At 51.3% G+C, this 23,733-nt stretch overlaps 2 protein-coding genes across 13 annotated transcripts in view; one reads left to right on the plus strand and one right to left on the minus strand.

Moving 5' to 3' along the window:
• Window positions 1-13,368, minus strand: LOC102940475 (fukutin related protein). Of its 8 annotated transcripts, XM_043534809.1 has the most exons (5): window positions 12,883-13,020; window positions 12,665-12,773; window positions 10,228-10,362; window positions 9,509-9,545; window positions 1-5,256 (listed from the first exon to the last, which is right to left on the minus strand). In XM_043534809.1, the coding sequence occupies exon 5, from the start codon at window positions 5,116-5,118 to the stop codon at window positions 3,610-3,612; it is 1,509 nt and encodes a 502-aa protein (XP_043390744.1). In that variant the 5' UTR covers window positions 5,119-5,256; window positions 9,509-9,545; window positions 10,228-10,362; window positions 12,665-12,773; window positions 12,883-13,020; the 3' UTR covers window positions 1-3,609. The 8 variants fall into 8 exon arrangements, with proteins under 8 accessions (XP_043390744.1, XP_043390743.1, XP_037740562.1 ...); XM_043534808.1 differs by lacking the exons at window positions 12,665-12,773; window positions 12,883-13,020 and adding an exon at window positions 13,305-13,368 and having other exon boundaries at window positions 9,513-9,545; XM_037884634.2 differs by lacking the exons at window positions 12,665-12,773; window positions 12,883-13,020 and adding an exon at window positions 13,305-13,368.
• STRN4 (striatin 4) overlaps window positions 12,992-23,733 on the plus strand; it is a 27,096-nt gene continuing 16,354 nt past the window's right edge. For 2 of the 5 annotated variants that reach the window (XM_037884627.2, XM_037884628.2), the window contains exons 1-4: window positions 12,992-13,234; window positions 20,806-20,909; window positions 21,655-21,728; window positions 22,029-22,107. In XM_037884627.2, coding sequence (XP_037740555.1) covers window positions 12,995-13,234; window positions 20,806-20,909; window positions 21,655-21,728; window positions 22,029-22,107 — 497 coding nt within the window. In that variant the 5' untranslated portion in view covers window positions 12,992-12,994. Of the gene's footprint in view, window positions 13,235-15,568; window positions 15,593-16,019; window positions 20,280-20,805; window positions 20,910-21,654; window positions 21,729-22,028; window positions 22,108-23,733 lie in introns of those variants that run through there. The other 3 variants (XM_043534804.1, XM_037884630.2, XM_037884631.2) reach the window with 3 other exon arrangements.

Consider the following 23,733-nt stretch of genomic DNA (forward strand, 5'->3'; position numbering starts at 1 on the left):
TTAATTTTATATCTTTCTAGTTTTTTAATCAAAATGTCATAAGGTACGACGTCAAAAGCCTCATAAGAAGTCTGTTACATCAACACTGTTATCTTTATCAGCCAAACTTGTGATCTCATCAGAAAAAGAGATCAAGTTAGGTTGACAGGATCTATTTTCCATAAACCCATGTTGATTGGCATTAATCATATTACCCTCCCACGTCAGCCACAGGATTGATATCAGACTGACAGGTCTATAACTATCTGGGTCATCGCATTTACCTTCTTAAAATATTGGTACAATATTAGTTTTCTTCCAGTCTTCTGGAACTTCCCCCGTGCTCCAAGACTTAGTGAAAGGTACTATCATTGAAAGGTATTTAGATTCCTAACTTCTACTGAAATTAATGAGTTAGGTGCTTAAATATTTTGAGGATCTGGATTTAAGGAGGTCAAGATATGGTGGCTTAAACTCTGACATTGTTCACAGCCCCATATGTGATCAAAACAAAGTCTGAACCAGATTGGCAGGAGATGCCAAGAAAATCAGACGGGAAAATCACTTTGAGTTTTAATGATTATTTAAAATAACACCCTTGTCAGGACTTTGTCCTGAACTCCACAAATGAAGGGACTAGGTCAACAGTCTTTCCTGAGGCAAAACTTCCATTGACTTCAAGCCTGTGTGGGTATGGGGAATGGAGCAAGAGTCAAATTAATCTGCTCCTCTCACTAAATTTCTAAGTATGTATCCAATGCAGTGAGCTGTAGCTCACAAAAGCTTATGCTCAAATACATTGGTTAGTCTCTAAGGTGCCACAAGTACTCCTTTTCTTTTTGCGAATACAGACTAACACGGCTGCTACTCTGATACATTTCTAACTGTGATCCTTTAGGGCAAAGACTACTGTGGCTCCTTTTCAGTAGCAGAAGATAATGTTATAGGTAGAGCAACTAGGAGGGGTTTTGACGGCATTTCTACTGCATTGTCTGCACTAATCAGTGTTGCCAACTCTTGTGTCTTGTAGCATTTAGATACTGAAGCCACAGGTCCAGGAACTGTGATTGGTGAAAATCTCAGGTTTCACTGAAAAAGAAAAAGTGTCTATCCTCATGCTTACACACAAAAGCTTGAAAACCTGATCCAAGGGCCCCCTAAAGGCTTAATAACCAGAAAGCAGACCCCAACATTTACTATTCTTTAAAATCTCATGAGTCTTACGCCACTCTCGTGATTTTTAAGCACACGGGGCTGGCGCTACTGACTGCTGGACCAGATTTTCTGTAAACATATTCAAATTATATGAAGAACTTTGCCTTTCAGTTGAAGATCCCCAGCTTTCCACACACGAAGCAAGCTTCATGCGTCCCCATGGGAGAGGGAGGGAAGTAAAATTAGCTCTAGTCTGCAGGTGAGAGGAAGTAAGCTGTCCTACGTCACACAGGGCATTAGAGAATAGAACTCAAATCTCCTGGCTCACAGTTGGATGCTTCCCCTGGGATTTTCTTGTTATTAAATTCTTGCATTTCTGTTACTCCTGATGCCTTCTATGAGTAAAAGTTTGAGCATTGGCCTGCTAAACCCAGGGTTGTGAGTTCAATCCTTGAGGGGGCCATTTAGGGGATCTGGGGCAAAAATTGGAGATTGGTCCTGCTTTCAGCAGGGGTTGGACTAGATGACCTCCTGAGGTCCCTTCCAACCCTGATATTGTATGTATGATTGTAAAACAAAGGGTTAATAAACTCAATTTCCTTTACACCGTGGAGGCAGTTTAGTTACGTTTCTACCCTTTGTTCAGCTTGGGACAACGAAACGTGGCTGGTTATTTTCACTTCTTGTTTAGAGGCAGTTTCGGTTCCTCGTTCTGCCACATTAATCCCACACGGCCCTGTTTGGGTTCCCAGAACTATAAAGGGAAGGCTTAAACTAAACCAAAACATCCCACTGAATCTTTACATGAGAACATTTCAACTCCTGGCTGTACAGATCGTCATCTTTTCCTTTCCCTTTTTCTTAAAAAACCGAGCCGTGGCTCAGCCAGGGCATGGGCAGCTAGGTCTAGTGGGTGGAGTCGAAGTCAGACGCTAGCAACCAGAGCGGAGGATCAGAGCGGGAGTCAAATGCCAGGATAGGGAATGGGCTGTGGCAGGGCTGGGGCAAGGCTGGGAACCAGATAGGAGCGAGGTCTGTTCTAGAAGCCGGCTGGGGATTTGCCTACTTTCACAGACAACTTCCTGGTGTTCCCTCCAGGCTTAAGTAGCATGCCTGGACCAATCAGGGACTCTGGGAGCACTGTCAGTCAGATTCTGTGGGCAGCATGTCCTGTGGTGCTTGGGCCCACACGGCCCACAGCCTGTCGACTGCTGCTCAGCCAGAGTTGTCTCATGGCTGTGTGAATGCAGCAGTTGCTCAGGGACCAGCAGACCCACGTTCTAGAGCTGCAGATCCTCCCACAACCTACCTGCTGGGCCTCGATTCCTTGGGACTGCACCGTTTTGAAGGAGCAAGTAAAAGACCTTGCTGTAAACGCATGAAACAGAACCAGCTGTGGTTATAAATATGTCTGCAATATCCCATGTTGGGCTCTTGATTTTCTGGGGTCATTTATAGCCAATCACCATGATAAGGACCACACTTTGCAAATTTAGGATGAGACTCTAATCTGAGCCCTGCTGAAGTCAATCTCTGACCTCCCATGACCTTCAGTGAGAGCAGGACGGGTCTCAAAGTGTATCACCAATACTAAACAGTTGCACCTCCCTGCCAGGCCTTGTTCTCAGGCCTAGGCCTCAGGCAGGGTGAGTAAATTCCCAAGCGCTGCTGCGGTTCAAGCTAAACAGGTTACAGTGATGGATAAGAGGGTTGGACAGAACCTATTGGATCGATTAGTCCCCTTCCCCCCTCTCTTATGGTGCAGATCCCCAGCCACCGCCTGTCATCGGTTGTAAGCTTCTGTCTCTCTCTAGTGTCAGCAGCTTCAGAGCCTCCCAAAGCAGGGCACAGCCTCACTGACTAATTATTCTCCCTGTTCAAGTGCTTCCTTCTAGGTAGCCTGAAGTTGTGCATGATGCCACAGCTGTCCCCCCACTTTAAGCCCCAGATGGGTAACAGATCTCCAGCACCTAAATGAGGAGGCAAGGGGGACAGGCATTAAGTTTGTACTCTTCCCGCTGATTGAAAACAGCTGTGGCTTTGCGCTTCCTCTCAGAGAGCAGCCCACAAACAATCCATGAACTGCAGACCTTTGCTAGAAAGCAGAGAGCCCCGCCAGCGACCCAGCGAGTTCGGGAGATGCGCTGAGGCGGCATCTCTGTGAGGCCTCTCCTGGGTTGCTTTGTTAATTCTCCTGTCTTTGTGTTCAAAGTGTCTCACCTCCGAACAGCCACAAGCCCTTCAGACAATCCCCCCAGCCCCAGAGGTGAGGGTAAACTCTCCTGGCTTCAGTGGGCCGTACCAGCAGCAGTGGGCAGACAGCTGCCCTAGCAGCAGCATGGTTCAAACCAGAATGACTCCCTTCTGTTGGCATCAGGGATATGTGCAGAAGGAGAGAGGGATCCCTGCTCCCTGGGCCTCAGAGTCTGATGCTCTCTTGGGCCCCAATGCAGAGGCAGAAGCCAGAGTCCTTGCTTATTTCCCCTTATCCAGCTTCTTCAGTGCTGGGTTTGGATACTCTGGATTCTCGATCACACCTGCGCCGAACTTCAGCTCCAAAAAACTCCGGTAGTTGTTGGGTGCCAGAGCTGTGAAGCCAGCAAATGGCAGGGGTAACAGGGGCTTGAGGAAGTGCTCCGGGAACTCCACATCCTGCCGATGGTCCATCCACGTGTCCTTGGTCATCAGCCCATTCTTGGGGTAGAAGGGCCAGAGGTCAACGTGCAGGTGGTTGTGCTCGCTGTATTGCACACGGTAGAAGTCGCCCTCGATGGCCTTCTCCCAGACAAAGCCCTTCTCATCCACGATGGAGCCAGACTCTACATTCCTGAGGAGGTCGCAGTTGGGAATGTCCTCCAGGTATATCCCTAGATCCACGTCATAATCCCATGGGATGATGTCCTGATGTCGGGCAGCTCCTAGGAGCGTCCCGCCTTCCAGCCAGTACCGAACCCCAGACGTCTCCAAGACGTTGATGACGTACTTTGCCGTCTCCCTCAGGGCCTGTAGACAGCAAGGCGGGGTCCAGCGGTTCTGATAGAGATATTCCGGCGTGTCATCATGGACGGTGCTGAAGCAACGCGGCGTCTCTTTGCTGCACCCAAACCACTGCTGCTTCCCATCCTCCAGGAGAACCCGCTTGATGCCGAAGTCTCGGAAGAGCTGCAGCCGGCTGGCTTTGGCGCGGTTCTCTGCCTTCCACTGGTTGTGTGAGGAGCTGAGCAGAGGCTGGTGGGCTGAGGAGAAGGAGACATCAAGGATTCGGACCGTCCAGCCCCGCAGTGATGTCTGGATGAAGAGGGAGGTCAGCAGGGGCTTGGCCAAGGGAGTGGAAAGGTTGAAGAGATCCTTTGTGCGCAGCAGAATCACGGCGTCTCCCTTCAGGGCTGTGCAGACCCTGGTGGAAGGCGCTACACTGTATTCAGCAGTCCACTTTCTAAGGCTGACCTTCAGGTTCAAGCAATGGAGGGGAGCGAGGGACTGCACGGGCGCTGCCACCATTTGAACTCTGCCCTGGTTGGCTTTGAACTCTTCTAACATACGATCCAGCTGCCTTGTGGAATCAACCTTGACCCCATCAGGCACCAGGGCCACATACTCTGTCTTCACGTACATCTCAGGCCTGGACACATGGGCAGACTGGTCAGGGGCTGGCTTGAGGATCACCAGCTGGACGTTGGGAACATCCGGTAATACAAGCGGAGGGTACGGCAAGGTATCTGCTGCTACCATGACTGGCTGCTCCGGCTTCTGCTTCAGGAAGGACTGCACCACACCAGGGACGTAGTTCTCAAAGTCCTCGAACTCCCTGATGATGACGGTCACCCCGAGCTTCTGGGGGACAGGCAGCAGCCGGGAGCTAGGCTGGACGTGGTCTCTGTGTCTATGCAACATCCGCTGCTGCAGCCTCGAGACGTAGTACAGTATCAGCAGATTGATGACAATGGCGAGCGCTAGGACCCCCTGGCAGAACGTGATGCGCATCTTGCCAGGCAGCTGGGTCTGTTCACCTGGGGAACGATGTTATGTGGCTGTGGTCTCTGCACGGGGCAGCCAGAGGCATTTGCTTCCCCAGGAGGCTCTGGGCTCATCCATCCCAACTCAGCTGACTTGCTGGTCACCCTGGAAAGAAATGCAGATGGAGTTTGAATGCCAGGGATGTTTGCCACTGAGGAAAGCCTGCGTCCACGGCACAGGGGCTGTCTCCCCAATCCTACAATTGGAGCAGGGGCTACTAGACAGATATACTAGATGGAAAAAAGGGTTTAAAATAAATGGTCTGATTAAAGAAAGATGCTCCCCCCAGCTGATTGCCATAAGAAACACAGTCCCCTGATTCTTCAGGTTCACTGAAGGCCACCCCTAAATTAAATCTCTCCACTGTCCTTCATTGACACAGCATGGTCTAGTGGGCAGAGAAGGGGCCAGGGACTCAGAACTCCTGTATTCTGTTCCCATCTCTGCCGCTGAACCACTGTGCAGCCTTAGACAAGTGACTGCCGCTCCGTGCTTCAGTTTCCCCAGTCAGGAGCAGAACCAGGAATAGGCTGTAGGAGTCCTGTCCCTCAGTTCCTCCCTCAAAAGTGGTGTTCAGATTCCAGTCTGAGCCTCCCTCACCCAGCCTGTTTGAAGTCTGTGTTTACTGGCTGGTTATCAGCACAGCTCAACCACTGAGCAAAGCCAGCCAGTCAGCGCAGGTTGGAACTGGCTGACCGAACTGCTACTCCCAAAGGAGCTGCAGCCAGTGGAGAGGACAGACCTCAGTATTGTAGGCATGTCTGAGCTCGGGATTGCTCCTCAGGGACCTGGCGTTTCCGTCTTGCTGGGAAAACAGGAGCAAGGAGACCATCTGAAAGTTCTGAATTAGTGCACACGGCTTCTCAACCTACATTAACTGCTAAAGTTCCCAGAACAAGAGATGCGCCATGACGAGGGGGCTGCTTTATTTAATCTTGTTTGTAACAAGCTGGCTCATTGCCCCAGAGCAGTGGTTCCCAAACTTTAACAGCCCGTGAACCCTTTCACTAAATTGTGAAATCTCGTGAACCCCCTCCTAAAAATGAATATTTACACGGATTTAAGTTTAAATTTCCTCCGCACTCTGCGGGGCTCCGGCTGCTGGACCCCATTGACCGCCCTGGTCAACTGAGCTCCACTGAGCTTTGGCTGCAGGTCCCGCTGACTGCCGGGGCTTGGGCTGCCAGCCCCACGCGGAGTGCTGGGGTTCGGGCTGCTGGCTCCCTTGCTGACAGGGGCAGGGCTCGGGCTGCCAGCCCCAACTGCCCGGCCCTGCTCTCCCTGGGGCTCGGGCTGCCAGTCCCGCGTGGAGCGCTGGGGTTCGGACTGCTGGCTCCCCTGCTGACGGGGACAGGGCTCGGGCTGCCAACCCCAACTGCCCGGCCCCGCTCTCCCTGGGGCTCGGGCTGTCTGCCCTGCAACAGGGTCCCACCTGCTGCCTCCAATGCCCAGGGTCCTCTGGCTGCCATGAGTGAAATTTTTCTGGTGAACCCCCTGTAACGTTCTGCGAACCCCAGTTTGGGAACCACTGCCCCAGAGGGATCAAGGCCTCCGTTTAAGCACTAATTTCTCTGCAAACCCACCTTCCCCTCATGGGGAAGGGGTGGGGAACCCAGAGCACGGCACCCTGCACAACAAGAACCCAGTCATCTAGGAAAAGAAAACCCACCTGCCCTCCTAACCTAGGGGCACTGTTACAGGCAGGCCTGCTGAAAGAAATCTGGGGACCTGGTACATCATCTTCGCTGGGGCTCCACCTCCTCCCATGTCACTTTATTTAGACAGATGTTTGGGGGGATCCCCCTGAGCTTGAGTCCCTGGTACAACTGTCCATCCTTTCCCTCCCTCCCTCACCAGTCCTGGGAATACCGCTTAGCACTGTAAGGAGCCCGTCTGTCAGCAACACACCCTGCATCCCAGGAGAGCTCTGTTCATGCAACTATAGCCCCATACCGTGCACCTTTAATCACCAGGATCTCCCTCCCAGGTCGCAAGAGACAACCCCCGAAGCTAAGACCCAGATCTGAACTCTCCTAAAGTTTGGAGGTGTCTCATTCGGCGGTTCTGGTCTGAGCTCAAGTCTAATCTAACACGATGCTCTCAGCAAATGGCTCGTGGCAGCTGCTCTTCTCTGATCCCATTGGACAAGATACAGGGTCAAGCAGTTAAAGCTCTGAATGCGACCCACTGTGACAGATAGAGCCTGGGGTGGAAACATCCTCCAGATTCTACATCAGAAATCACTATTTTTGTGGGACTTTTGAGGAAACAGTGTTCTGTGCTCCCTCTGCTGGCTGGCTCCCTCTGCCGAGCTGCAGCATCCAAGTAATCAACATTGTCCCCCAGAGCTGTGCACGTTCCTGGTGATAACGATGCTCAAACAAGGAAGCCAAGCAGACAGATTTGCTTTGTTGCCTTGGAGTTTAAGAGCCCACAATGCACTCACTTTCCTTTAGCTAAGGCTACTCTCCCCCGAGTAGGTCAACGAGCTCCTGGAGCAGCAACACGGTTTAAAGCGGAGCAAGCCCTGCAGTGCCTCATTGTGCTGCCTCAACGCTGCTCCCACCTCAAGCTGCAGGAACTTAGGAACCAAACCTAGAAAGAGGCAATGTCACACAGCGATTCCATCCGGGAAGTTGGAAGTCAGTCCTGGACTGGGTGTGTGGCTAAGTGGTCAGAGCAGGGTGTCCTCCTGCATCCCATTCCCACCTCTGCCACTGATTCACTGTGTGACCTTAGACATAACACCTGAGCTGTCTGCACCTGTCTCCCTAGCTATGAAATGCAGGTATCTTTATCTCCCCACTTCTTTTGGGAGATTCAGCTAGGAGAGGTCTGCACTAGCAACGTTTGCCAGTATAGTAATGTGGGTTGGGGGGTGATTTTTTTGATGACATTTCCATGCTGGCAAAAGCCCTCAGGTAGACACAGTTATGCTGGTATCGCTTATTTCGCTCAGGGAACTGGCATAATCTGTGCCAGCAAAAGCACTTTTTTTACCAGCATAAGATGCATCCATGGATGAAAAGGCCAGAAGGGACCGTTGTGATCATCAAGTCTGACCTCTAGCTATGCCAGCAAACCTTTTCCAGTGTAGATCTGGCCTTAGTTGAAGTGTGTAAAGCACTTGGAGTTCCTCAAGCAGAGGGTGCTGGAAAAGAGCAAACTATTATTCATTAGTACTAAACCAGACTCCTTTCTGCCTGGGACTGCAACGGCCTAGCCACAGTGACCAGCCCAGTTTTAAGCTGTTAAAACTGTAAATTGCAGACGAGAATTAAAAGAGGAGGCAGCAGTGTCACTTGAAAGATGAACTGCCCTCAGAATTAAAAGCATCTCTGTGGCTTTGTCTACACTACACAGCTTTTAGAAACACGGGCAGTGTAAACGCTGTTTGTCGGTACAAAGTACTTCAACTCCCTACAAGCGGGATTCACCGGATTCACCGTGTTGACAGGAGAGTGCTCCTGCTGACAACAAGCTGTTTACACTGCCACTTGCCATGGAAAAACTTTTGTCTTGGGGTGGGGGGAGCTTTCTAAAGCACCTGTGAATGACAAAAGTTTGTTCACTTGGCAGTGTAGACAAAGGAGGCTGAAGCTGAGTTTTCTCCGCATGCAAAGGAAGCCTGGTCTCAGGAAAGCTTTTCCACTAGCAGGCTTCTTGCATTGTTAAGCCAGGGCTCTGTAGCTGTTTCGTCTCTCGCTGTTTTGTCGCTTGCAATCTTGTCAGCATGGGTTTAGTTTTTTTAATCACTTGTTTATAAGCACCACAGTCTCCTCCCCTGCTGCTCTGCGGGATTGAAAGGGACCCTATGTCAAGCAGCATTTAAGAAGATGGGTTTAGATAAGCTTGAAGTTGTTAAAAAGTGATTATATTAATCTCTGCTCCATTCCCAGTGTGTGTGAGGGGGGGAAATCTATGTAAAATTGAAAAGGACAAAGCTATATTAAAAGGTACTTAATAATCCCTTGCACTGCTCTAGCACCTTCCATGCATGGTTCTTAAAAGACGGTTAATGAACTAAGCTCCGCAATCTGCCTGGGAGAGAGGTATTGTTATCCCCACTTAAACAGCGGCACACAGATGGGAACTGATTTGCCAGTGTGAGTCAGTAGCAGAGTTGGGAATAGTGGAACCCAGGAGTCCTGACTCCCTGGCCTGTTTTTAGTCCCCATTCCCCAAGCTTCTAAGAAGATATCTCAAAGCAGTGCACTCAAGCTGACACTGTCTCCTCCTATAGACTCCAGAACACCTCTGACACCTCTAAAAACATCCTACCCCAAGAAGAGACAGGGTGAGAGTGAGAGGCTAGACAGAGTCCAGATGAAACGTGGTTTACGGGAGGCATATTTACCTGCCTTCTCTTCCAAGGACATCGGAGAAAGGGGACCCTGAAAGGAGAAATCAGACAGGTCAGATGAATTAAGACCTCGAAAGTATTTCACCAGCCCTGATTTTTTTTTTTTTAATGCTGTTTCCTTTCAGACAAAGGAATCAGGAAGTGGAACAGAAACAGAAAGTTGGGCCGGAACAGAACCTCAGACCCAACCCTCCCTACCTTCTGGAGACAAACTTTATATGGATAATAAGAATGTTCATAGTTATGTTAGATAGGCTAAAAAGGGATATAATGTAGTGTATTACTTCTATGTATTATATGTATAATCTCATATATATAAAAAGGATATAAACCCCATTGCTTCTGGGCAGACACGAACCTTTCACTGATGGGGGGGGTGAGGAAGAAATTTCTCCTCTATGGTTAGGCTATTCCTCAAGTGTCTACTAAAATGTTTTGCCCTTTCCTCTTAAGCAGCTGGTACCACCCACTCTTGGAAACAAGGTACTGGACAAGAGTGATCCAATCCTCAGAGTTTCCAGAAGAAATCAGCTGGAATTTTATTAGTATATAGCATTAAATGCTGGCCTGTGTGAAATGAATTTGGGGGGCTCAGTCCAACTCCTAGTGGATGTATGTTCACATTCAAAAATCAACAATCATCCATCCCTATTGGCACTAATTGTCTGCCAGGTGGGAAGCCGCAGCAGAGACCTGAGCAAGCCCCGTCTTACCTCTAAACTGGGTCCCTCCAGGGAAGGGAGAAGGCACCCAGTGTAGTGCGTTTTGAGGGAGTTGGTTCTCTAGTTGCCTGTGCTGTACTCATGGGGATGTCTCCGGGGTTGTCAATCTGGCCCCTTTCACCAGTACTAGAAGTAAAAGAAGCATAAAATGATTGACAGGAAAATAACCTTTGTTGTCGCCTGGGACCCCTGCAACGAGTATGTGCTGTGGACCCGTGGGATCGGTTGACGCTACGCACGGCTCATGCGGCGCCTCATGGTCTCGGACACCATCCAATAGTCCAGGGACATCTACATCAAACACATCCCCAGCCACCGACAGTACCAAGATCCCCAGCCACCGACAGTACCATGAGCCGGAACGACCTCGTGCACCAACTACGAGAAAGGGACCAAGAGACTTTTTCCATTGGACCATATGAACTGAAACCATAAACTCACTGAACATTAAATCTCACCAAATGAGTAGCCACTCATTATTCTCCACACCTGAACATAGCCATTATATGAACAACATACCCTCATATCTCAGTGTCTGTACTTTGACCCGTTATCCTTTTACTCCCAATTGGGGATATTGCAGATTATGTATTCCTTATGCCACCCAATCCTAAACCAAACTTCACACCACTTGATAATCTGCTCGTTGTTCCCGGATAACCAGAAACTTCTACGCTTAAACTCTGTACCAATTTTTTTTAATTTTAACATCACCTTAATAAAAGTACTCGATAAGGCAAAGTTTGCAGCTAAGTGTGACATCAACGAGCACTCCAGAATGTGTATTTCTGGCTCCAGTCTCCTTTCCCAGCTCCTTGTCAAAATATTTCTGCTGCCCCTTGCTCAGTCATACAAGAGGAGTCAAGCAAAACCATTAGACTCTATGACTGCCGTTACAAACAGCTCCCCGACAGTTATGACCACAACCTCTCCTCCTGCCTAGGTTCTACCAGGAGACAAAAGCCCCAAGTAAGAGTTCCACACATATCACAATGCACAACGCCATAAAGCATGGGGGGGGATTCAACCAACAACCATTGATTGTAGGCTTCTGAGTCAGTGTTCTGTTCCTTCCAGCAACATGCCTGGGGCCTTGGATTTCAATGGTCTTGAAAGGTCTGTCTCTATTTTACCCCAAAATGGGCATCTTTCTAGACTGTCAACAAGATGCCTGAGCTTTTCCACTCACCTATATCTTACTCCTCCTAGTTTCTGGCTTTTGAGAAGAAGAAAAAAGTTGACATTACATTATATATTTTTAACTCAGGGAAATGACTGATGCTTGAATGTACGTGAATTTGTGTAAGAGTGGGGCCCAAGGATATCTGGACAGAGTCCCATCTCTCTGCTTCCTCTATGTCTATTCCACCCCAATTTCACAGCGCTTCTGGACTTGGCTCCTTTGCCACAGCCAAAAATCTCGAGATTTCTGGAGGCAGCCCTGTGAGTCCTCCTAGGTAAGACAGGTAAAGCACACTGATAAACCTGAATACCAACCGGTGGTGGATTTGGGGTAAGGCAGGCAATTGTCCTAGATAAGGAAGTAGAGGGGGAAAGGAGATGGTGACCACCCTGAATAGTTGAGAGGAAGGGACAGTGACTGCTCTGAATAGGGGCTGGTATGGAGCTAAGGCGACAGACCAAATGTTCCAGCATCATGGCTGGGGAGACGAGGCAGGCTTTGATTTGTCCTCATCCAAACCAGACTGGAGTCTCAGCTCTGTGCTAAGAAGGGATCTGCCCTGGGGGGGACAGAGAGAAGAGTACTTTGGGGAGTGGGGAGGACTGACCTGGAAAGGAGCTGGTCTGTCAATGGGGTGGCCTGTGCAGTCCTGGGTGGAGGTGGGACTGTGCTTGCAGTGGTGAGGAGCCTGTTGCCAGGGGAACCTCCACCTGCTTGCTCTGGAGCCTGTCCTGAGGGGGCCTGATCCAGACCCTCATTGAAATGGGAACCTCTCCCCGTCTGCTCGGGACAGGGGAGAGAAGAGACCCTATTCTAGGGGGAACTTGGTTGGGGTCCCCAGTGTAATGAGAATCCATCGCAGCCTCTTCTGAGCGGGGGCTGAAGCAAGTTGGGGGGGACAGGGACGTGAGATCTGCCATGGGAACCCCTCCCTGGACGCTTTGGGTTTCTGGATGTGTGGGGGGGCAGAGGGGGTGGGGGAGAGCAGGCCTGGTGGGGAGGGGGATGTTCCCTGGGAACTGCTCCCTCCCTGCTCTGGGGGGGATAAAGCAGGCCTGTAGGGAGCAGGTGTTACCATGGGAATCCTTCTCCTTGCTGGGGGAACAGTAGGGGGCTGAAGCAGGCCTACCCTGGGGGGGACCTGTTGCCATGGGAACCCCCCCGCTCAGGGGGGGAAGCAGGCCTACCCTGGGGGGGCCTGTTGCCATGGGAACCCCCCCGCTCAAGGGGAAGCAGCAGGCCTACCTGGAGGGGCCCGTTGCCATGGGAACCCCCTGCTCAGGGGGGAAGCAGGCCGGCCCTGGGGGCCCCGTTGCCATGGGAACCCCCCGCTCGGGGGAAGCAGCAGGCCTACCTGGAGGGGCCCGTTGCCATGGGAACCCCCTGCTCAGGGGGGAAGCAGGCCGGCCCTGGGGGCCCCGTTGCCATGGGAACCCCCCGCTCGGGGGAAGCAGCAGGCCTACCTGGAGGGGCCCGTTGCCATGGGAACCCCTCCCTGCCCCCGTCCCGCGGCGCGGGCCCCATTTCCTGGCGGAGCACTATCTGGCAGGAAGTGCCCCCCCCGCACGGCTCCCTATGTGGCAGCCGCCGGGATCCATGATGGAGGCTGAGCGGGTGCTGGTGCGGGCCCAGCAGGCCCCGGGCCCGGCGGGGGCAGAGCCGCCACCGCCCCCGCCGCAGGCCCCGGGCCGGGCGGCCGCGGGGGCCGGGCCCGGCGAGCTCAGCCTGCCCGGCATCCTGCACTACATCCAGCACGAGTGGGCCCGCTTCGAGGCCGAGAAGAGCCGCTGGGAGGCCGAGCGGGCCGAGCTGCAGGTGCCGGGGGCGGCGGCGGCGGGGGGGGCCGGGCCGGGGCGTGGGGAGCCGCGGGCGGGCGAGGGGTTACCGGGGCCACCGCTGCCTCCGCCGCTGCCGCCATCTTGGAGGGAAATGGCCGACGGGACCCCGGGGGGGGGGTCAGAGAGCCCCCTCCCCCCAGGATCGGGACCCCCCCGTGGGTCGGGGCGGGGGAGTGTCAGTCCCCTCCCCCCCCAGGATCGGGGACCCCCCCCGTGGGTCGGGGCGGGGGAGTGTCAGCCCCCTCCCCCCCCAGGAAAGGGGACCCCCCCGTGGGTCGGGGATTTCCCCCCCCCCAGGGGGCTTAGACCTTGGGAGAGACCAGGGGGTTGAAGGGAGAAATTGGGGTGAGAGATTAGAGGGGGGTGGTGAGTGGGGGAGGTATTGGGGTTCCTCCCCCACAAAAAAAAATTTGGGACCCTTTATTTGCGACTTGGGGTGGTGGCTGTTGCTCTCCAAGAAGGCTTGAAGAGGCTTGGGGTGAGCGTGAGGGGCGGGGTACATGGCTGTCGCCTCCCCGTAGCACCGGGGGAAGGAGTGAATGACTTGGGGCAAATGCAGCCGTCCCCCTCCAATAGGAAGTTGAGGGGACCATGGGGGAGGAACACAGCTGTCGTTCCCGCCATAGTGACCAGTGAAGGAGTTGGGATGAGCTTTTGGGGGGGAGGAAATGCAGTTGTCAACCCTGTAGCAACTCCCAATAGAGTTGGGGTGAATGTTGGGGCAGGGGCCAGGAAATGTCTGCTGCTGCCCAAGAGGGAGTTGAGGTGACGAGGGGGGAAATGTAGCTATCGCCTTCCAATAGGGACCAGGGAAGGAATTGGGGTGAGGGCATGTGGGGAGACATGCATCTGTCAACCCCATAGCAACTAGGGAGGGAGTTGTGGGCGGGGGCACAGCCAACATCCAGTCCAGTAATGGGAGAGGAGAGAATTGAGGTGGGACACCTAATAGAGACCATGGAGGTGGTCACTTCTCTGAATAGCCTCCATGGGTCTGGTCAAGAGGAGCAGCTCCCCGGTTGTTGGTGTTTGGAGCAAAGGGAATGTCGCTTTCCTGAGGTATTGTTTAAGGAGCAGGGGACAGTGATCTCCCTTAATACGGCATGAAGACCTGCAGGGCTGTTCTCCCTGAGTAGCTCTAGGGCTGGAATTGAGATGGGAGGAGATGGGAACCTCTCAGAACAACAATGCTGACAGTGCCCAGGGATGGAAATTGCTCTGAGTAGTGACTAGGGCTGTTAAGTGCATTAACTTCTCTGAATAGCCACAGCCAGCGGATCTGGGGTTAGTAATTTGGGTGAATTCACTTCCACAGAGTTGGAGGGATGAATTGTTTGGGATGGAAATAGGTGCTGAAGATGTCAAGGGAATGCCCTGTCCCAAACAGCAGCTCAGGTATAGAGAATTCTCCTTCCCGAATACCAGTGCAGAAGGGGGGTGAGCTGAGGACCTTGAGATCCTTGGCAAAGGGTGTCTTAGTGACTCTTCAGCGCCTGGGTGAGAGAGTTACTATTCCCTTGAACGTTTATGGGTTTATAGGTCACAGGAGAGAGGCAAACAAAATAGACCAGTTCTCATTGACTTCACTTTGTTGCTCTGCTCGCACATGGAGAACAGGTGAAGAGCAGTAGCTTATCACATGCCAGGCCAGAAGGCCTTGATGCCAGCCTCTAGTACATGTGCTGGATGCTGCAGGACGTAAGGCATCCCTAGAAAGTATCTCAGATTTCCAGATCCTCATAGCTGGAGTGGACATGAGGCATAAACTGCTTTCTGGTGTGCGTGCTTGTATATATGATGACTTATAGCTGGTCTGTGTAACAAGGGGAATTGAAGTAGGCCAAGCAGCAGGATTTGATGTGAGCAGGTTGGTGAAAGGCAATGGATGGGACAGAGTTGCAGGTATCCAGGCAAGGGAATATGCAGGGATTGAGAGACTGAATCTGGCTGGAGAGTTTAATGATATCGAGGCGCTAGGGGAACAGTGAGATAGCTTTAGTCTGCAGGGTGAGGCTGAGGAGTGTTGTGTAGGAGGGGTTATGAGTGGAACAGGAAAAAGGCCACAGAGAATTGCTTATAAAATCAAGGGTGTGTCCAGCGGCACAGGTGGGAGTGTAGCAGATTGGATGAGGCCTTGGTGGGAGGGAAGAGAATCATGTGAGTCAGCAGCAGCAGTATGGAGGAAGAGAAACTGATCAAGAAGAGGAAGCTGGAAGAGGAAGGTGGGGCGGGGCGGGACTTTCAGAAGATAATTAGGATGCAGTCTTGGCTGTGACTCCTGATGCCAGCTCCACAGCCCAAACAATGAGACTCTCAAGGAGGAGGTACCCTGGGGGTAGGCTGCCTGTGCTTGACACTTCTCTAGTGCTGTCTTTGTAAACATTAACTCATTAAGCCTTGTAACTTCCCCATGAGACTGTGCCAATATTCTCTGATTGGGAAACTGAGGCACGGAGATGGGAAGTGACTTGACTCCTCTGTACTCGTGGGTGCTGTAAGAGCAATGATTAGAAATTGGGATTTTCTGGCTCCCAGTCCTGTGCGGAGACCACTTGACCCTATCTCATTCTCAAGCAAGAAAAGGCCAGGGGAGCATTGCTTGGTCTCAGTAATTCCATGGATATCAGTGTTAGGGATGAGGAGGGATTTGCTGTCTGAGGGAGCTGATGATAACATTTACCCAGGAGAGTGGTTAATGGCTGAAGAATGATGGAAAGAAGATTGGGAGACTTCTCTTGGAGGTAACAAGGGCATGTGTTGGGGAGAATGCTTTGGGATAGTCTTTGGGAGATATTAGCTGGTTTAATATGCTGATACTCTAACTTCCCTGCAGCTGCTTAGATTTCGGATTCGTCCAGCCAGCTCTGACCTCAGCCTTTCCTGTTTGGGAGGGAGAGAGAGAATTACCATGAGGCTAGGAAGCAAGCAATGCATTCTGAAGCCAGCCTGAAGTTAACCAACCGCAGCAAATGTGCATTGCTGTTGAAGGGAGCGGGGATGTGGCTGAAAAGCAAAGTGGAGGAGAGAAACCCCACCACAAATCCTCTTGCCCACCCACATTTCATAACTGTGGGTGGGGAGCGCTGTGGCAGAGGAGCACTTAAAAGCGCCATCAGAGTTCGGCCTCTGTATCTGTAAGCATCATGGGAGCATCCTTGTGGCAGCTTGGACTCCAGGGGAGAAGAAAGGAGCCAGGAAGAGCAGGATGAGGAGCAGTGGAAGAGGGTATATGAAAGTAGCTGCAAGGATGGTCCAATGGCTAGAGCACTAGCCAGGGCTGTGGGAGACCTGGGTTCAATTCCTGCTCCAGCCCAAACATCCTGTGTGAATCTAGGCATGTCACTTTGCTTCTCTGTGTTTCAGTTCCACATCTGTAAAATGGGCCTAATAGCACTGCCCTACCTCAAAGGTAAAGACTGTGTGGCACTCAGATAGTATGGTGTTGCGGGCCAGATAAATATTCAGAATAGCATGGCAATTCACATGAAAAGTCCCTCAAACAATATTAACTACATCACTTCAGCTTGTGCCTCGCTTATGCATCCTTGAGGAGACAGATTTAGCTAGTGATCATTCATTGCTGGTGGGTTTCACCTGCGTTCTCATGCACCAGCATAGCTGGTGCGTGAATTGGCCACTCAGTGGTGTATGTGGCAGCATTTGCAAAGAAACCTTTGCATAATAGAGCTTCTGGATTGTTGCCCAAGGAAGGTTGCAACTTCCGGCCTTCCTGCAGACCTCATTTGCTAACTCTATCCATGCTTCAGCGCAGTTTTTTATTGCCCCACTAAAGGCACCCATTTTAATGCTCTATGTTTACGTTGGCCCTGCTGCTCCTAGGAAAGGACATATTACAGAACATAAACCCATGGCTTCGGCAGTGTAAGAGATGGGCATGGCTTAAGACGTTCTGTTTCAAAGATTGCATACTAAAAGTTCTACCAAAAGGCCCATTGCTTTCTGCCTGTCTAGTTTCCCACATTCCTGGTGGAAATTCCAAGGTGTGTGGTGTTAGAGAGAGCAGTTAGCTTGTGATACTGCTGTACTTTTATCTCCACTTAAACCTTTCATAGCAGACACACACAATGGGACATACAGGTGAACAGGGGTTAGGCTGTTTGGGATCTTAATTGAAAGGCTTGTATGGAAATTATCAGTTGATTGAGTTTAGACTTCACCTTGCAATTCCTTGGCTTTCTACAGGGCTAGGTAAAACTATAGTGTTCTTCACTTTTTTCCTTAACTCCATTTTATCAACTTTTTTTTTTTCTTTCTTAACCAGGGAACTTCCTTATTTTAATCTGACAAGTAAAGTACTGATCCCCTTCCTATATGGAATTATGTATTCTACACCAGGCACTCAAAGTACACTGTAGCCTTGGTTACCTGCATGATGTTTAGCATACCTTGATGTCATCTTCGTTAGAACTGTACTGCTGTTTCTTCAAAGCTTCAGCCTTTTAAAAAAAATGGTTTAAGCTGGCCTGTGTGCCTGTGGACTCCAAGAAGTCTTTGTAGGAATCTGAGAATCTGAACGTTTTGCCTCTGTGAAATCTTTCAACCCAGTAAGATCTGTGAAGTATTTTAAGCAGTCCCTGGGGGTCACAGGCTCCTTGGGAGTGATTGCATTAACCTGCAGGATGGTTTGTGGGGTCGAGTGTGATGGGCCAAAAATCCTTGTCTTGATCCAGCAAACTCTGTGACTTTTATGCTTCCCCAGAGCTCAGATAGGGGAGGCCCAGAAGTTACAGTTTTAGGTTAGGTTCCCTAGGAGTTGCTGTGAGAAGTGGAAGCTCTTTAGGAATGAGTGTGCTGGCACACATGGACGGTGTTCCTTGACCCAGTCTCTGAGCAGTGGTTAGCACAGTCCTTTTCCATCTGCAAAGTCCTCTTTCCCCACCCCCCACCTCTAGTGAGGTTGGTCGGTATCATTATCCACACTGTACAGAGTGGGAAACTGAGGCACCGAAATGGGAAGGGCCTTGCTGAAGTCCCTGTGAGTCAGTGGCAGAGCCAGGAGGAGAACTTCAGATTCCTTGACTCCTAGTCCTGTGTTCGTTTCCACTTGACCAGAGTTTATCAGCCTTCGCAAGCTGGCAATCCCTTATTTGAAGTTAAAATTTTTTGCCACCCCCTTCCGCTTACTATAAAAGTAAGAGTAAAAGAAGATATTGGTACTAAGCCCAAGTAATTAATATGTGTGTGTGTGTCAAGAGCTTGGCCAAGAACACATGACCTTGAAGGGCCAGAGGATGTGGGAAGTGGGGTAGCGAGATCTTTTTTGCTTTAGAGCGTAATAAAAATTTCAACGCATCACGATCCTCCCCATTTCCCCCTCCTGGGGCTTGTGGCTTTGAGAAACACTGCACTAGATTGTGGTACTCAAAGGTAAGTTAGGTTTGCAAAGGGAATTCTAGTCTTGATCCTTGCACAGTGATCTGGTATGCGAAGGCAGGCTGAGTTGGGCTAGATCAATTCTTGTAGCCAGAGAGGGCTCCAGGTTCATCTGAGCAGGTACATAGCCCGCAGGAAAGAGGGGTTGTGGAGGAGATGGGAATGATCCCTACAAAGATGACAACAGTGTTCCGTTGGGGTTCCACTCTGCTACCCTAGAGCGTTAGGCACAAGTAGCTGATGTTTAGAAGCTCAGAAAGCTGGGCGTGTGCCATGAGTCAAATGATTGGAAATGAATCTGTAAGGGGTGCTTAGCATCACTGTTTGCTGGGACAGGGTTTGACTGACGGGAGCATGTCGGACCGGAAATCTGGCTAATAAGCAGAAAATCTGTGTTAATAGACTGGTGGTTGGGGGTGGGGGGTTTAAGAAGGTGTCAGCTGGCGGATGGTGGAGCCAGCTCGCAATCTCTCCTTAGGAGCTGGCAGGCAGTTTGGCATATGGTGCAGATTCCCGCGGCTTAAGCCAACAGACGGTCATTAAGTGATAGAAACGTTTTGTGATTGGGTTAAATTGCCTGTAGAAGGGTGAGAAAATACACACACTAGCTCAGTCCAGAGTGGAGCAGTCTCTCAAATGCAATGGAGCATGAGGAGGGAAGTGAGCTGCTTGCGGGCAGGTCTGCACTTAGCTAGATCGCTGCTGTGTGAAAGAGAGAGAGGAGGGAGGTGTTGTGGATGCCTTGCAGTGCCTTGGGCTGAGTCTGCTCCAGAATTAGCTGCCTAATGCCACTGAAGTCCGAGGTGCACCTGCAGGAAAATTGGCCTGTTTTTATCAGAGTTTTGGCAATGGCATCGGAGGGGAAGGATAGTTTTGTGGTTAGGGCAAGGGAGCTGGAAGTCAGGACTCCTGGGTTCTGTTCCCGCCTTTGGGAGGGGAGTGGGGTTGAGAGTCAGGATGTCTGGGTTCTATGCCCCCCTCTGGATGGGGAGTGGGGTCTGGTGGGTTAGAGAAGTGGGGCTGAGAGTTGGGATTCCTGGGTTCTACTCCCACTTCAGCATTTAGGCAACTCCGACTAGTAGAAAACACCCTGGCATGTCTCCTCAGCAACACAGGCTGCTGGAACACATCAGATCTGTCCTCTGCTCTCTATACTGGCTTCTCATAGAATATCGAATCAAGTTCAAAGTCTTGGTCCTTATCTTCAAAACGCTGCATGGCCTGGGCCCAACATATCTAAAAGGTCATCTAAAGCTCTGGGAAAGAGTGTTGTCGACAGCTCTGCTCCTCTGGCCCAATGGACTCTCAACAATCAGAGTAAAGCTAGTCCATGCGGAAGACAGAGCCGTCTCTGGGGGTGGTCTGAGACTGTAGACCGAACTCCCGCAGGAACTAAGGACTATCGTAAACCTCACCACCTTCCACTCCAACTGCAAGGGACATTTCTTTGACCTGCCTTCTGTAAAAATACAGCAACAAGCACCTGTATATTAAAAGAAAAAAAGACACCCCTATCAAAACCAGACAGGCCACGGCACGGCGCTTCTCCCTCTGAGGAGAGGAGGAGAGACCAGCACATGACAGATGTGTAGTCATGGTGCGCTGCTGGAAGGCTCTCAGATACTATGGTGATAAGCGTGGTTAAAATCTTCTATGGAATAGACCAGAGTGGGGGCTAGTGGTTAGAGGGGCGGGGGAGCTGGGAATGAGGACTCTTGTTTTCAATTTGAGACTCTGCTCCTGCTTTTCTATCTGTGGGATTCTGGGCAGGTCACTGCACCTCTTGGTAAATCTGTAAAATGGAGAATAATGGCTCCGACTCTCCCCAGGGAGCTGTGAGGCATCCTGTGTTACGGGGAGGTGATTTGCTTTCAGATCCTCAGATAAAAGTGGCTGAATAAATTAGTGCCTACGCCCTGCACTGATTGGGAATGTTAGCAATGTACACAAGCAACTGGGCTGGTATAACTGGCACTGTTTTTGGGTTCTGCTGGAATAAGTAAAAAATAATCATTTCTAGCACTTCCTGTATGGGGCTCTCCAAGCATGGTAGGGCAGGCAGGGGGTGAGGGCAGCATGGGTGTGAGCCAACAACCTGCGCTCCAAGCCCTTCTGGGACCTGACTGACCTCGGGCTTGGTTCTTGTTCCTACAGGCCCAAGTGGCATTTCTGCAGGGAGAGAGGAAGGGCCAAGAGAACCTCAAGACAGACCTGGTGCGCAGGATAAAGATGTTGGAGTATGCCTTAAAGCAAGAGAGGTAAGAAATGCGGCAGCTAGAGGAGGTGGGAACGCCCGGGAAGGCTGTGGCGTTGAGGACTGGGCTGGCCTGCTTGTCACTCCCCACATTTCGGGGGATCTTTGGAAACTCCCCCTCCCAGGCAGACTCCCCCAGCTTCGTTTTCTCCAGCAGCAGAACAGGTGCTGGGCCCTTCGCTCTCGGAGAGGGTCTTGTAGTCTGTTAGGTCACCCGGGTTTGGACATGAAAGTCTCAGCCATTAGTTGTGGTCCCTTGAAATCTACAGCCGTCTCCTGAGTCCACCTGAAAGGGTTTCTGAACGGTGATGAGTGCATGGCCATCCCCCTATCCTCCTGCCACCCTCCCCCAACTCATATCATGCTGGGGTGTTACTGGCTCTTGGGTAGAGCCTAGGGAATCATGAAGGGGCCAGACTATGGTCGGTGTCTGACTCTGGTCTGGAAGGATGTGCTGGTCTAGTGGTTAGACTAGATGAGAGCGGAGAGGCATGTTGAGTTATGATTCCTGGGTTCAATTCCAAGCTCCAAGGGGAAGGATTGCCAGGTGTTTAGAGCAGGGGTATACAGGGAGTCAGGACCTCCTGCTCTCCATTCTGAGGAGTGGGTGGAGCAGACTCACTGTACGACCATAGGCACGTTGCTGCGCTTCTCTGTGCCTCAGTTTCCCCTTCTATAATATGGGAATCATGCGTTGCCTCAGTTGCTTTAGGTTCACATCAAACTTCGCTTTTCCATGTTCGTTCAAGGTCAAAATACCACAAGCTGAAGTTTGGAACCGAACCGAACCAAGGGGAGAAGAGAGCGGACCTGTCAGAACCAGGTATTGTACCATGCGAGTGCACTCATACCCACAGTGTCCTATATGTTCTGCCCAGTCCCCTGCTCATGGATACCGACGTGATTTCTGTGATTGCATATAGCTGGGATGTGGGATACTATGGGCTTGTGACCTCAGGGATAGATTCTTCCCAAGGGTTAGCCTAGCACCGACAGGTGAGGGCTTGAGTTTGAGGCTGGTCCAGGGCTGTGGGTGGCTTACTGAAAAGCTGGAGATGAAGCCAGAATGGGTTCCCCATGGCGGGTATGCATCACTGACACACTTTCTTTACTGTCCTCTCAGTTTCCAATGGCCCAGCGGAAACAACTTCACTGGAAAGCAACCCACTGGTGTGGAAGGAAGGGCGCCAGCTGCTCCGGCAGTGAGTATGTAGAGCCTCCTGGGAGGGGCCAAGGCTCAGGAGCTGAGCCCCCAGGGGAAAGTGGGAGAATGGGGAGCTGTGTGATGGGACAGGGGAAGGAGGAGTTGGATGAGCCCCTAGGATGATTCTCCAGGTGAGATTTACTTTGATTGTAGCTCTTAGAAGAACTTACCACAGGAGCATGAATCCCAGTGTCCTGGCCTGTTCCATACTGGACAATTCCACTTTGCCTCTTTGAATTTCCCCTGTTTGTTTCGGTTGGGTATGACAGCATTGGCATGTGCTGTTAAACACCTGCTGTACTCCAGCCCAGAGGCAACTGCATTTCAGGGGGAGGGGGAGGGGATTTTCCTTTGAATATTGTCAGTACATGTCCATGCCTTTTGGAATATGCCTACGCTGTGCACCGTTTGCAAAGCCCTGATCGTCGGGGCCCCATAGACTTAACCTCTAACTATTCCAGGTGAGATTGATAAAAGAGGTGTGCCCTGCCCCCCGCCCACCCCTGCTGTCGAAGCAGCAAATGGGAGTATTCTCATCTCTGCCCTAGTTGGTGTTATGTGACATTTCTATTGCTCTAGCCCCTAGGGTCTGTCTACACTGCAGTTCGGAGGTGTGCCTGTAGCAGGTGTAGACTTACCCGGGCTAGTTCGAGTAACAACAGCAGAGAAGCCGCCCCAGGACAGGCAGCGGCCACTAGAGCATGTACCCAGGCGGGCAGGGCTAGCCCAGCAGCCGCCCATGCTGCTGTGACTTCACAGCTATTGTTACTTGAGATAGCATTGATCTTGCTCATCGGCTAAAGGAGCTGGGTTGTCACAACCAGCTCTTAGAACAGCGTTGGCAGGTGCTGGTCCATGAGGAGCAATTCCTATAGATTACCAATAGCCAGAAATAATAGCTTAGAGGCCTGTGCGGGGCACCACCCATAACAGCTTAGAGGGCTGTGCAGGGCGATTGGTTTGTTTGGTTCTCTAGGAATTGGCGCCACTCAGGTTACAGTTTTGTTTTGTTTTTGCTCTCTGAAATACACAAGGATGCAAAATGCCCTGCCCAGACTTAGGGCTCCCTAGCGCTCCTGACAAAGCATAGAACCTAAATACTACATGTCCTTATCAACTCTGAAGGCTTTTGGGTGCTCCCTTTGCAGCTGCCAGGGCATGGGGCACAATTACACAGCAAGCTGAAAATACCCTGCAGTAAAGCAGGGGGGGAGGACCCCTCTTTATATGACCTCACCTGGACTAAATCAGAGCTCTAGCCCAAGCCCCTCAACAGTCAAAACTTCCCAGTTTAGGGCATTGGTGCAGGGTGGATCTGTCCTGACAGTGCAACAAACACTCCCTTTGCAGGTGAGGAATTTGTCATTGCTCCGTACGTAGCTTGGGTGGTAAGTTCGGGCGCCATGTGGACCCCATGCACTAGTGTCCCAGTCCTCCAGCCATCAGCTTAGTAACATTAACCCCATGTGTACTGGGTGGGAACAGAGATGCTGAGAATGCAAGTGACTTGCCCGAGGTCACCCAGCAAGCCTGTGGCCGCGCTAAGGGGATAGAACCCAGTTCTCTTGACTCCCAGCCCTGTGCCTCACCCACAGGCCCACGCTTCCTCTCTGCAGTTATGTTC

The sequence above is a fragment of the Chelonia mydas genome, chromosome 23, assembly GCF_015237465.2.
Source record: "Chelonia mydas isolate rCheMyd1 chromosome 23, rCheMyd1.pri.v2, whole genome shotgun sequence".
NCBI lineage: Eukaryota > Metazoa > Chordata > Testudines > Cheloniidae > Chelonia > Chelonia mydas.